The 12,527-nt window shown below is 39.8% G+C and overlaps 1 protein-coding gene and 1 pseudogene across 2 annotated transcripts in view; both read left to right on the forward strand.

Moving 5' to 3' along the window:
- IGF2BP2 (insulin like growth factor 2 mRNA binding protein 2) overlaps positions 1-12,527 on the forward strand; it is a 158,423-nt gene that overhangs the window by 102,312 nt on the left and 43,584 nt on the right. For both annotated transcript variants that reach the window (XM_029939698.1, XM_029939699.1), the window contains one exon: positions 11,718-11,766. In XM_029939698.1, coding sequence (XP_029795558.1) covers positions 11,718-11,766 — 49 coding nt within the window. The remainder of the gene's footprint in view (positions 1-11,717; positions 11,767-12,527) is intronic.
- Positions 9,804-9,945, forward strand: LOC115292996 (annotated as a pseudogene).

A 12,527-nucleotide genomic window follows, 5' to 3' on the forward strand; every position in this document is an offset into this window, starting at 1 on the left:
AAAACTCTTTGGAATAGGTCACCACAATCATATCTGATTTAGTCCTTTTATGATTTGGCCCATAACAGTGCTAATATTCACAAAGACTTTGATCACATAATATTTCCTCCTACAAAATCCCTAAACTTTTCTTGTTCATTTTTTAGCAGTTTATATATTGAAAGCATTGTTTTCTGATAACTATTATATTTATTTTAGATCCCATAGAGGCAAAGGCAATTGTTCTTAATAATTTTGTAACAAAGTGACTAAACAACTTGTTTAATTGCCTTTTAATCATTCCCTGTCCCCTGCCTATGTGTATGTGTGTGTGTGTGTGTATGAGAGAGACAGACAGACACACAAAGAGACAAAGGGGGATTTAAGTGACAGTTGAGTACAGGATTGGACTTGGCTATCATTGGTGATTCATTTGCTTCCCTGAGCAACTCTAGGTCCTAATTCAGTTTAACACAGAAGATCCTTTGTACAGACTGTCCAGAAGTTCTAAGTTTTAAGGTTTAAACACATACTAATGAGTGCATGGGATACAGTGGAGTCTGACTCGAGCACTATATGGTCGGGGAGGGCCACACGAGAATCATGGTGGGTTTAGTTTAGTCTAGCTCTCCCACAGTCCTAGTTGGTTAGCATACATTGCACTCTATAGATAATCCATGATGCTCTGACTTCCCTCCAGAGTGAGGACTGTGTGTCATCTGATAGCAGCTAGAATTGCTATGGAAACAGATGGGACCTAGTTAGGTAGAATCCCTCATTGAACCCTACAGAACTCTTTCATAGGACTCTACTTTCTCTGTTACCTCTTCTGTCCACAGTTTACCTGGGAATCCTCTAGTCCCTAGATGGCCTAATTTTCAAATGGAACCTGAGGTCTTATGAGCTGGGTTCCCACATTTATGTTAACTTTGTTCTCCACTCAAGCCCCCATCATGGTTAAGGGTTGGGTTGGAATTCCCAAGGTGGCTGATCAGACTTGTGGCTAACTACCATACACCATATCCTCTGCACATGCAAGCATGTGTTTTACTTCCTTCTCCCCCAAATATAGGTAAAATGGTTTTTCATAATCACAGAAATTCCATGATAATTAAATATGATTGTATTTCCCCAAATCCTTAGCTACTTATTTTAAGATACAAATTCTACCACACAAAATAATTTCTGTCAGGCTATTGAAATTCATAACAATGGACATCAAGTTTATCTGAAATTCACTCAAGTTGGAACTTTCTGTTTTTTCTGGGCATCTACAGTACATAGGTAATAACAGTCATAAAAAATATTCTGAGGGACTTAGATGTTGAAAAGCTCTAGCTCAACCAGGTCGGTTAGAATTAGGTGAGCTGGGGCTAAGTATATTTTGTTTTGTAGTTCTTTAAGACTTGATGGTCTGTATATGTATACTACAATCACTGATTAGCCAAAATATAAAGTCAGAGTAGCCAAGTTCCTCAGTCCATCCCCAGGATGGCTGGGAGGGCTGTATCCCCCCTTTCCTGTCTGAGCTTCTTTCCTTTTCTCATCCAAAGTGCTTACTTGAATTATGAGAGTGGGAAATTCTAAAATTCTAAGTCTCAAAGCCACTAGGGGAGACCTTGTGTATCTACATTAAAGGGCACGCTCTGCTTGACTATGGGTCTTGCTCTGCTTTTGATTAAAATGAAAAAGAAAAAAGTCAAAACCATGCTCCTTACTGCCCTCTTGTACTTTTGTTCCCCTGTCCCCCTTGGGTTTTTTTTTTTCCTTTTATCTCTTTATTCTCTTTTAGTCTAGAGAAATTCTTCTACAATGTTTGGATTTTTTATGACATTGACATTTTGAAGAGTCCAGACTGGTTGTCTCATAAAAAATTTCATGTTGTTTCCTTTGCATTGCTCTTTTTTTGTATAGTATTTTTTTTACTGTGGTAAAAAATACATAATAAAATTTGCTGTTTTAGCCATTTTTTTAAATAGTTTATTACCAAGTTGCTTTTAGCATTTTTCAGTGTGCAGTTCAGCGGCATTCAGGGCACTGGCAGTGTTGCGCATCCACCACCACTGTCTATTTTCAGAACTCTTTCATCATCCCAAGCAGAAACTCTGCACCAATAAATAATAACTACCTGTTCCCTCTTCCCCCAACCCACTGATCTAGATCTAATTGACTTGACCAGTGTAAAAGTCTGGGTGAATTCTCTTAAAATTGGTAAAAATCCAAAACATTCCTTCATGTGAAAAAAAGTTAAAAGGAAATAAATATAAGACCTTAACAGACGGGGCACCTGGGTGGCTCAGTTGGTTGAGTGGCTGACTCTCGACTTAGGTTCAGATTATGATCTCATGGTCGTGAGATCGAGTCCTCCTTCAGACTCCGCACTGGGCATGGAGCCTGCTTAAGTTCTTTCTCTCTCTTTGCCCTTGCCCTGCTTGTGCATGCGCTTGCTTGATTGTGCTCGCTCGCTCTCTCTCTCTCTCAAAAAAAAAAAAAAAAAACCCTAACAGATTAACTTTAGTATATGTACTGCTGACGCGGACAGAGAATACAATTTTGATACATGCTACAACATGGATGAACCTTGAAAACATTATGCAAACTGTCATAAACCAAACTCAAAAGGACAAATACTGTATGATTTCACTTACTGAGGTATCTACAATAGGCAAATTCTTTAGTTCTGTTTTTAAGGCAGATGGAAGGTATCGAAAGCATGAATATAAGCTGCAGGTGTAACATACTGCTTTTCATGAAGGGAGAAGCGCCCAAAGTTTGGGCAGTTTGGCAACATAAAGAGATAGGGAAGGAGGTAGGCAGTAACCAGGTTATGAAAGGGAGTTTGGATGTGGTGACAGGGAGTCAAAAAAGGCAAGAGTAACCAGTCATATTTGTGCTTTAGAAAGCCACTGAAAGGAGTGCCTAGATGGCTCAGTCAGTTAAGCATCGACTCTTGATTTCAGCTCAGGTCATGATCTTGTGGTTCATGAGCTTGAGCCTCACTCAGGATCTGTGCTGACAGCATAGAGCCTGCTTGGGATTCTCTCTCTCTGCTCCTCCCCTGCTCACTCTTTCTCTGTCTCTCAAAAATAGACTTAAAAAGAAGAGAGAAGAGAGAGAGAAAAAGAGAGAGGAAGGAAGATAAAGAAAGGGAAAGAGAAAGAAAGTAAACAATTATTTTCTTAAAACCATTTTCCTGAGTTACTGTATAAATTTGGCTTTTTAAAGCAGGACAGACTTTAATAGATTTCAAAAAGGAAAGAGGGAAAAGAACCTTTCCCTCTTCTCTTGACTACCTGGCAAAGGAGAAATAAACAGTTGGCCTTCCAGCGTAATGTGAGGGCAATATCCATCATAGGCAGGCTACAGTTAGCATCAGGAGGGCTTTTCCCAGCCCTTCGGGTACCATGTTCTCCTTTTACCCTAGATACTTGGCCCTGTGAGAAGACCAGTAAACAAAGAGGTTGTCCTTGAGGAAATTACCACCTAGCAGAAGTTTGGTGGGGGAGTGTGACCGCCCCAGCAGATAAATAATTGCAGCAGAAAGAGTGAGCTGTTATGAAAGCTGAAGAGTGCAGAGGAGACGGTTCTGCCTGGAGCCACCTGGGAAAGTCTCTGCACATGTAGGCGGGGTTTGAAGGGCATGTGGAAATCCCTCCCTGGGGGCTGAAGGGAACAGGCATCCCTGGTCTCCCCCAAACTCCTTGCCAGAAGGAGGCACAGCATCCAGATGGCGCTGTGGAAGTTAGCAGAACTCACAGGTCCTGCTCACTCCTGATCCTGAAACATAATCGTTCAGGATAATCTTCCCAGTTACCAGAGGATCAGTTTAATTGGTTCTGTATTGATCTCCAGTTCCTTTTTTAGTTCTCCATTCCTTTTCTTCCTTTCCATCCAGACCTAAGATTAGAGATGCCATACACTAGCTTTCTTAGGGATTATTTCTCCTGGAATCCTGATTAATGAACATTCCAGTTCCCAAACTGATTGTCCGATGTGCATTCTTGACATGAGACATTATAGGGAAACATTATTGTTTTAGACCCAGTTAGTTAAGATTTGGGGTAATCTGGACCAGGCAGAGCTTGATGGATTATATATTAGGAACAGAGTTTGCTAAATTAATATTCTGTGAAATATGATTTTTTAATCACACTTTTTTCTTTTATACTTTATTGTCTAGTTGGTTTCCATATAACACCCAGTGCTCATCCCAAAAAGTGCACTCCTCATGCCCATGAGCCCTTTCCCCCTCTCCTCCACCCCCCTCAATCTTCAGTTCTCAGTATTTAAGAGTCTCTTATGGTTTGCCTCCCTCCCTCTCCTTAACTATTTTTCCCCTTCTCCTTTACCATTGTCCTCTGTTAAGTTTCTCCTGTTCCACATATGAGTGAAAACATATGGTGTCTGTCCTTCTCTGCCTGACTTATTTCACCTAGCATAACACCGTCGAGTTTCATCCACATTGCTACACATGGTCAGATTTCATTCTTTCTCGTTGCCATGTAGTATTCCATTGTATATATAAACCACATCTTTTTGATCCATTCATCCATTGATGGACATTTAGGTTCTTTGCATGATTTGGCTACTGTTGAAAGTGCTGCTATGAACATTGGGGTACATGTGCCCCTATGCATCAGCACTCCTGTATCGCTTGGGTAAATCCCTAGCAGTGCTATTGCTGGGTCATAGGGGAATTCTATTGTTAATTTTTTGAGGAACCTCCACACCGTTTTCCAGAGCAGCTGCACCAGTTTATATTCTGACCAGCAGTGTAGGAGGGTGCCCATTTCTCCACATCCTCACCAGCATCTGTAGTCTTGATTTGTTCATTTTAGCTACTCTGACTGGTGTGAGGTGGTATCTCAGGGTGGTTTTCATTTGTAATTCCCTGATGATGAGTGAAGTTAAGCATCATTTCATGTGTCTCTTGGTCATCTGGATGTCCTCTTTGGAGAAGTGTCTATTCATGTCTTCTGCCCATTCACTGGATTATTTGTTTTTCAGGTGTGGAGTTTGGTGAGTTCACTAGCCTTTTATCCAATATGTCATTTGCAATTATCTTTCCCATTCCGTCAGTTGCCTATTAGTTTTATTGATTGTCTCCTTTGCTGTGCAAAAACTTTTTATCTGATGAGGTCCCAACAGACAGGAAATAGATGGATTTTGGTGTTGTTTTTTTTTTTAATCATTCTGCTACCTGATGTCTTTTGATTGGAGCATTTAGTCCATTTACAATTCAGTGTTATTGAGTCATGTGTTCTCTGTAGAATTCATGCTTGTAATGATGTCTCTAGTACTTTCTGTTCCTTGCAACATTTCCCTTAAAGACTCCCCCTTAGGATTTCTTGTAGGGCTGGTTTAGTGGAGATGAATTCCTTCAATTTTTGTTTATTTGGGAAAACCTTTATCTCTCCTATTCTGAATGATAAGCTTGCTGGGTAAAGGATTCTTGGCTGCAATTTTTTTCTGTTCATCACATTGAAGATTTCTTGCCATTTCTCTCTGGCTTGTCAAATTTCAGTAGATAGGTCTGCAACCACCCTGATATGTCTCCCTTTATATGTTAGGGCCCTTTTATCCCTAGCTGCTTTCAGAATTCTCTCTTTATCCTTATATTTTGCCAGTTTCACTATGATATGTTGTGCAGAAAATTGATTCAAGTTACTTCTGAGGGGAGTTCTCTGTGCCTCTTGGATTTCAGTGTCTATTTCCTTCCCTAGATTGGGGAAGTTCTTGGCTATAATTTGTTCAAGTACCCCTTCAGCCCCTTTCTCTCTCTCTCTTCTGCTTCTGGAATTCCTATGATACGGATGTTGTTCCATTTGATTGCATCACTCAATTCTTGAATTCTCCTTTCATCCTCCTGGATCAATTGATTTTTTTCTCGCCTACCTCTTTTTCCATAATTGTGTCTTCTAATTCACCTATTTTCCTCTCTGCCTCTTCAATCTGTGCAGTGGCCACTTCCATTTTATTATGCACCTCATGTATAACATCTTTTAATTCATCATAACTATTTCTAAGGTCCATAATCTTTGTAGCAATAGTGTCTCTGGTGTCTTCTATGACTTTCTAAAGCCCCGCTATTAATTTTATGACTATTGTTCTAAATTCCTGCTCAATTATGTTGCTTATATCTGTTTTGGCCAATTCTTTAGCTGTCATTTCTTCCTGGAACTTTCTTTTGAGGAGAGTTCTCTCGTTTCATCATTTTGGCTAGTTTTCTGTCTCTTGTATGCTTTTTTTTATTTTTTTAATGGTTTATTTATTTTTGATACAGAGAGAGACAGAGCATGAGAGAGGGAGGGGCGGAGAGAGAAGGAGACACAGAACTGGAAGGAGGCTCCAGGCTCTGAGCTAGCTGTCAGCACAGAGCCCGACGCGGGGCTCGAACCCACGAACGTGAGAGCTGACCTGAGGCGAAGTCGGAGGCTTAACCGACTGAGCCACCCAGGCGCCCCTACTCTCTTGTATGTTTTAAAAGATTGTTATGCGCTCTGCACCTACGAGTACTGCCATATTAAAGGAGGCTCATAGACTGTCCAGGGCCTGTCCATTCAGGAACTGTTCATTTAATGGTGTCCCTTAGTCTCTCTTGTTGTGCCTTTGGTTATTTTATTTCCTTACTCATAGTGATATTTGGGACTCTTTATCATGTGTACTTTGGTTTGTTTCTTGAGGTAGCCCTAGAAAGGAAAACAGACAAACAGGGAACAAAAGCACGCAAATGCACAAACAAATCAAACAAGCAAACAGAAAAAAACAAAACAAAAGACAAAGGACAGTCTAAGCATAAAACCAAATATGCCAGCTGCAAATAAAGAGCAGGGTGGAGATAGTGCTGATGGAAGAGCATATACAAAGAGAGAAATGATGGGTGGGGAGAAAGAAATTGAACATTGACCATGCAAAGGGACTAAAAGGCTTAATTCAGAGAGAGAGAAAGAATACAGCAGGAGGTGAGGAGGAAAAAAAAATGAAGATAATGTTACCCAGAGAAACTATGTAGTCTGATTATTTCAGAGAGAAAGGAAGGTAAGGATGGAGGTGTAGAACATGCATCAAGAGAATGGATTAAATACGCCTCTTGAAGCAAACCTAGAACCAGAATACCCAGTCCTGTGAGGGAAGAGATAAGAATGAGATAAGGGAGAGCATATCTGAATAGCAAAAATTGATCCAGAGTTAATCACAGCAATGCATCAATGCTGGTCTTGGGAGAGGGTCTGTTTCAGCAGCATCTAGCCAGTCTCCTCCAGTAAAAAAAAAAAAAAAAAAAAAAAAAGGCATCTATTCAGCACAGATGGATGTGGTTCGGCGTAGGTGGGTCTCACCTCCACTGTGGGTCCTGTGGGACACTTCCTGAGGCCCTGTTTTGGTGGTTGTGGGGAGGAAAATGGCGGTCCCCAAGTCCCTTGTTGAACTAGGCATTGTAAATCACTCTTTTGGATCCAATCTAGCTGTGCTGCAGGTGCAGCCAAGGTGGGCTGTGTTCTATGTCTCACACCCAGTCTGATTTCCAGATCTTACTCCATGCCCATTAATGATACTGCCCAAAATGTAATCCTGCAAGCCCAAGCTGGGGCACCTCCTAGCCGGGGATCGGGTAGGGGAGTGGTTCCTCCTGATGCCAACTGTGTCCCTTGAGTACCATCTATCCTGGAGGGAATTTCTGGGACTGGGGCACCCAGCCCAAAGAAAACTCTGCAGTTAGAGATAGGATCTCTCTCTGAAAGCTCTGCGGTTAGAGATGGGATGATAGGTCCCTCTCTGCCCCAGCAAGGTTTTTCTCTTCTTCAGGGACAGTTCTATACTTCCCCAGCCGCTCTTTCACTTCCCTTTGTCTCTCCACAGAGGGGGCTCCCTCCCCTCCATGCCTCCGTGTCCCGGCCTGTTTTTATCTTCCTCAGTTGGCAATCACACACCTATGAGGCTGTCTTCTTAGTGGACTCTCTGTCTCTTTTCCTCACAGACTCCTGCAGTTCAGCGCCCTTTGGTTGCAGTGCTTCTTAGTTGGAGAGATGCAGGCAGGAAGTAAGGAACTCCCTATTTCTCCACCATCTTGCCTCCTCCAGTTAAATACAATTTCAAGAACACCCAACCTAGTTATGGAAAAAGTGAAGTGATTGGTTTTTGTTTTTTTTTTTTAATTTAGTAGGTTCTAGTATATTTTTCAAAAATAAATCTTGTGTATTCATTAAAGCAATCTTAGTAGGGGGTAATTGTTAATTTTTTAAAACAAGGCATGAGTACATTCTCATTTTTAAAAAAAGCAAACAACGGAAGTAGTTAAAATTCACAGTATATGTCCTGTATGTCCCCTTTCACCAGCTACTTTTACCTACCTTTTTAAACGCATTTATAAGCACACAGTTTAATAGCATGTAGTATGTTTGGGCACTTAAAAATAGGATCTGCCTGGGCCACCTGAGTGGCTCAGCCAGTTAAGCATCCAACTTCAGCTCACATCATGATCTCACGGGTTCATGAGTTTGAGCCCCACATCAGGCTCTCTGCTGTTAGCACAGAACCTGTTTCAAATCCTCTGTCCCCTCCCTCTCTGACTCTTCCCTGCTGACAGTCTCTCTCAAAAATAAACATTAAAAATTATTAATTAAAAAAATAGGATCTTCCTAATCTATAATTAGCTCTCTTCTTATAATAGCATGCCTTGGATGGTTCCTTGTGACCATAACTATATGTCAACCTCATTTTTTTTTTTTAAAGTAATCTCTATACCCAACATGGGGCTTGAACTCTTGATCCTGAAATCAAGAGTTGGATGCTCTACCAACTGAGCCAGCCAAGCACCGCTACTTCATTCTTTTTAAAAGATGTATAATATACCATTCTCGTAGCTGTCCTATGATTCATTTATTCATTTCCCTATTGGTGGATATTTAGATTGTTTGCCGTTTTTGTCATCATAAACAATGCTACAGTAGTCTTTTTTCAAATCTTTGTGTTCATGAATCTGTTTCTTTCAGAAAGACTTATACTAATAAATTCTTAGTGTTAGGGTTGGTGTTTATATTTGGAGCTAAAAAATAATTTTCTTTAGAGATATTCAGTTTCTTAGAGATATTTACAAATGGCCTATCAGATAAAGGGCTAGTATCCAAAATCTATAAAGAACTTACCAAACTCCACACCCAAAAAACAATCCAGTGAAGAAATGGGCAGAAGACATGAATAGACACTTTTCCAAAGAAGACATCCAGATGGCCAACAGACACATGAGATGTTGCTCAACATCACTCATCATCAGGGAAATCCAAATCACAGCCACACCAAGATACCACCTCATACCAGTCACAGTGGCTAAAACAAACAAGTCAGGAGACTAGACTAGGGAGGATATGGAGAAATGGGAAACCTCTTGCACTGTTGATGGGAATGCAAACTGGTGCAGCCACTCTGGAAAACAATGTAGAGGCTCACTCAAAAAATTAAAAATAGAACTCCCCTGTGACCCAGCAATAGCACTGCTAGGAATTTACCCAAGGGATATAGGAGTGCTGATGCACAGGGGCACATGTATCCCAAAATATATAATAGCACTTTCAACAAAACCAAATTATAGAAAGAGCCTAAATGTCCATCAATTGATGAATAGATCAAGAAGATGTGGTTTATATATACAATGGAATACTACTTGGCAATGAGAAAGAATGAAATCTGGCCATTTGCAGCAGTGTGAATGAACTGAAGGGTATTTTGCTAAGTATGTCAGAAAAAGATATTGTATGTTTTCACTCATGTGGATCTCGAGAAACTTAACAGAAGACCATGGGGTCTTCTGCGTAAAGAAGGGAAGGGGGATCACTTCTTGGCCTTTTGGCTAAAATCCACTGTAGTATCTGTTCTTATCAGTTTAAGAAGGGAAGGGGGAAAAATAGTTACAGAGAGGGAGGGAGACAAACCATAAGAGACTCTTAAATATCTTAAATACAGAGAACAAACTGAGGGTGAATGGAGGGGTGGGGAGAGGGGGAAATGGGTGATGGGCATTGAGGAGGGCACTTGTTGGGATGAGCACTGGGTGTTGTATTTAAGCCAATTTGACAATAAATTATATTTTTTAAAAATATTAGATTTCTTGTAAATTCTCATGTCTTTTCTATAAATAGTTAGACTTGTGACTTCTGTGGAGCATTCCATGGAGCCACTACATGAGATGGTGTCAGCAATTTTATTATGAACTATTGCCAAAGAGTGTCAGGGAAGAGACTTCATAGAAATTAGTTCTTGGTTCTTTTTCCTCCTTCCTATCCTGATACAAGATTAGAGGTTCTCTATAGACTGGCTTGCCCTATAGTAAAGCATGAATGCATTCTTATTTTTTAAAAATTAGAAGTAGACTGTATAGAATCTAGAACATAGAGGTGCTCCCCTCTTGCATTCAATAAAAACATTGAGAAAACTGGAGCCCCTGATTTACTTGATTGTTTATTTTCATGTTTCTTCTGTGTACCTCTCTTCCTTTTCCTCTCTGCATGAATTGTTAACATTTCTTTCTGGGGCTCTTGCCCAGTTTAAAGCCATAGAAAAACTTGTGGTTGTATGTTGTCCCTATTTGGGACCTCTAACACCAGAAATAAAGTAATGGCAGGTACAGTTTTGCTGTTATATCCCTTCTCTTGCAACCCCCCCCCCCAAAATGGATGTTTAGGGGAATTGAATGCCAAGTCCTTCCATTAAAATAACCTTTCTAAATATTTAAGTGCTGATTTGTGTTTTCTTTAAAGGATCTGACATATTCATGAAGATAGAAAATTCTTATCCTCCTGTTTCTATTCTTTTTTTCCTATGTAATTTTAATGTTTACATAAAAACAAGAAACAGTGAAAATTGCTTAGTTATCTGGCCAGGAGGATGTCCCAGAAAAACAGAAAAATACTCTGACTATAAAGGCAAGAGAAGGCCCAAAGGGGATAGGTTGAATGCACTTTGGCACCTCCATATAGTATAAAACAGAAGGTGTCCCTGTCTGTCAGCATGGGAAGACCTCTAGGAGTGTACTGTTAAGGTGAAAAAACATGCAGAGAGTTTGTAGAATATTCAAATATTTCTGTAAGAAGAAGAAAAGAATTTGTATTTGCTACTATTATTTGCATAAAGAAACTGAAGAATATAGGAGCCATAAGTAAAAGTGTTTATTTTTGGTGAAGGAAGGGGATGGGTGGGAGTAAACATTTTTCTAACATACCTTTTTTATAGTGTTCTAATTTTAAAATTATTACTGTATTATTCAAAGATAAAAGTAATTTTTGAAAGGAAGTTTTGCATTATTAGGTAAGAGGTGGACTAAATCTAATCTCCTTTAAGCCCACTATTTATGTGACTTCACCTATCATGTTTGAGCCTAGGCACCCATTGGGGTGGGGCAGTTGCAGGACCATCTATTTGGGGAGGAAGATAATAAATTCTATTATTAGACTCCATATGGTAATTTAAATTCTAACTACTTTAGCAAGAAATTGAAAAGGCACATCTGTATTTAAACTGGTTCTTTTAGTGTATTCAATCTTGTTGGGTTTATTCTTTACTTTTTCCCAAAGTAATTGAAAACCTTAAAACATGATGCTCATGAGTCACAGCTGGAATCTCTTGCTGATGCCTCAGTAAACACAGTGAGAAAGAGAACTCAAACTATGGTCGTGAGACTGTTTTTATTATTTACTGAAGTCTATGTCCTAGAGAAAGGGTTACAGCCTGAACTTTCATTTTTACAGGAGCAGGAAAATTCAGATCCGAAACATCCCTCCTCACCTGCAGTGGGAGGTAAGCCAGTGTCACCCGTGCTTACCGTCTTCCTGCCCTCTCCTCACCTTCCTTTCTAACAGATCAGAAAAACCTCTCTCCCTCTGTGAGTTCCCTGAGGAATTAGAGGTCTTCAGACCTCTCCCACAAGGCTCCTGGGTGCTCTCTCTTTCTTTTTCAGTACCCTAATGTACAGAGTCTGTCACAACTTGAGGGTTGTGTTTGTCTCTCTTGTTGCGCAAGATGTGTGCTTTGAGCCCGCCTGTTCTGTCTTCTCAAGCACCAAGCACTGACAAACTATGAAACAAAATGTGTACTGGTTTGTGATTTTTATCTTATGATTTTGTAAAAGATTTTTTTTACCTTTCCCAATTATGATTTTGGAAAAAAAAATAAAATCCGTGGAAACCCAATTAGAAATAGAAGGTTGGTAGTTTGAGTAGGTTTTTTGTTAATTGTGAATGAGTTGCTATGAGTAATAGTGATGATATAGTTTCAGAGTTGTAAAACTTCTTACAAGATTGCTACCTTAAAATTCAAGAAGACAGAATGTGAGGAGTGGCCTTATTGCATTATTTTAAAACAAACTACCCCAATGTTTATTTCCAACCCAAACAAAATCAAAACAGCCTTAAAGTAAATAGAATGCTTTGTCTAACATTTTTATTACTTAAAACATTCTTTATTATGAAATATTTCATATATATATATCTCCCACTGCTTCGTAAAATAAGGAGCTCCCTAGAGAAAAACAGAAGGAAGAATGATTAAAATGTGCAAGA

This window comes from Suricata suricatta, chromosome 5 (assembly GCF_006229205.1).
Source record: "Suricata suricatta isolate VVHF042 chromosome 5, meerkat_22Aug2017_6uvM2_HiC, whole genome shotgun sequence".
In the NCBI taxonomy this organism is placed as follows: domain Eukaryota; kingdom Metazoa; phylum Chordata; class Mammalia; order Carnivora; family Herpestidae; genus Suricata; species Suricata suricatta.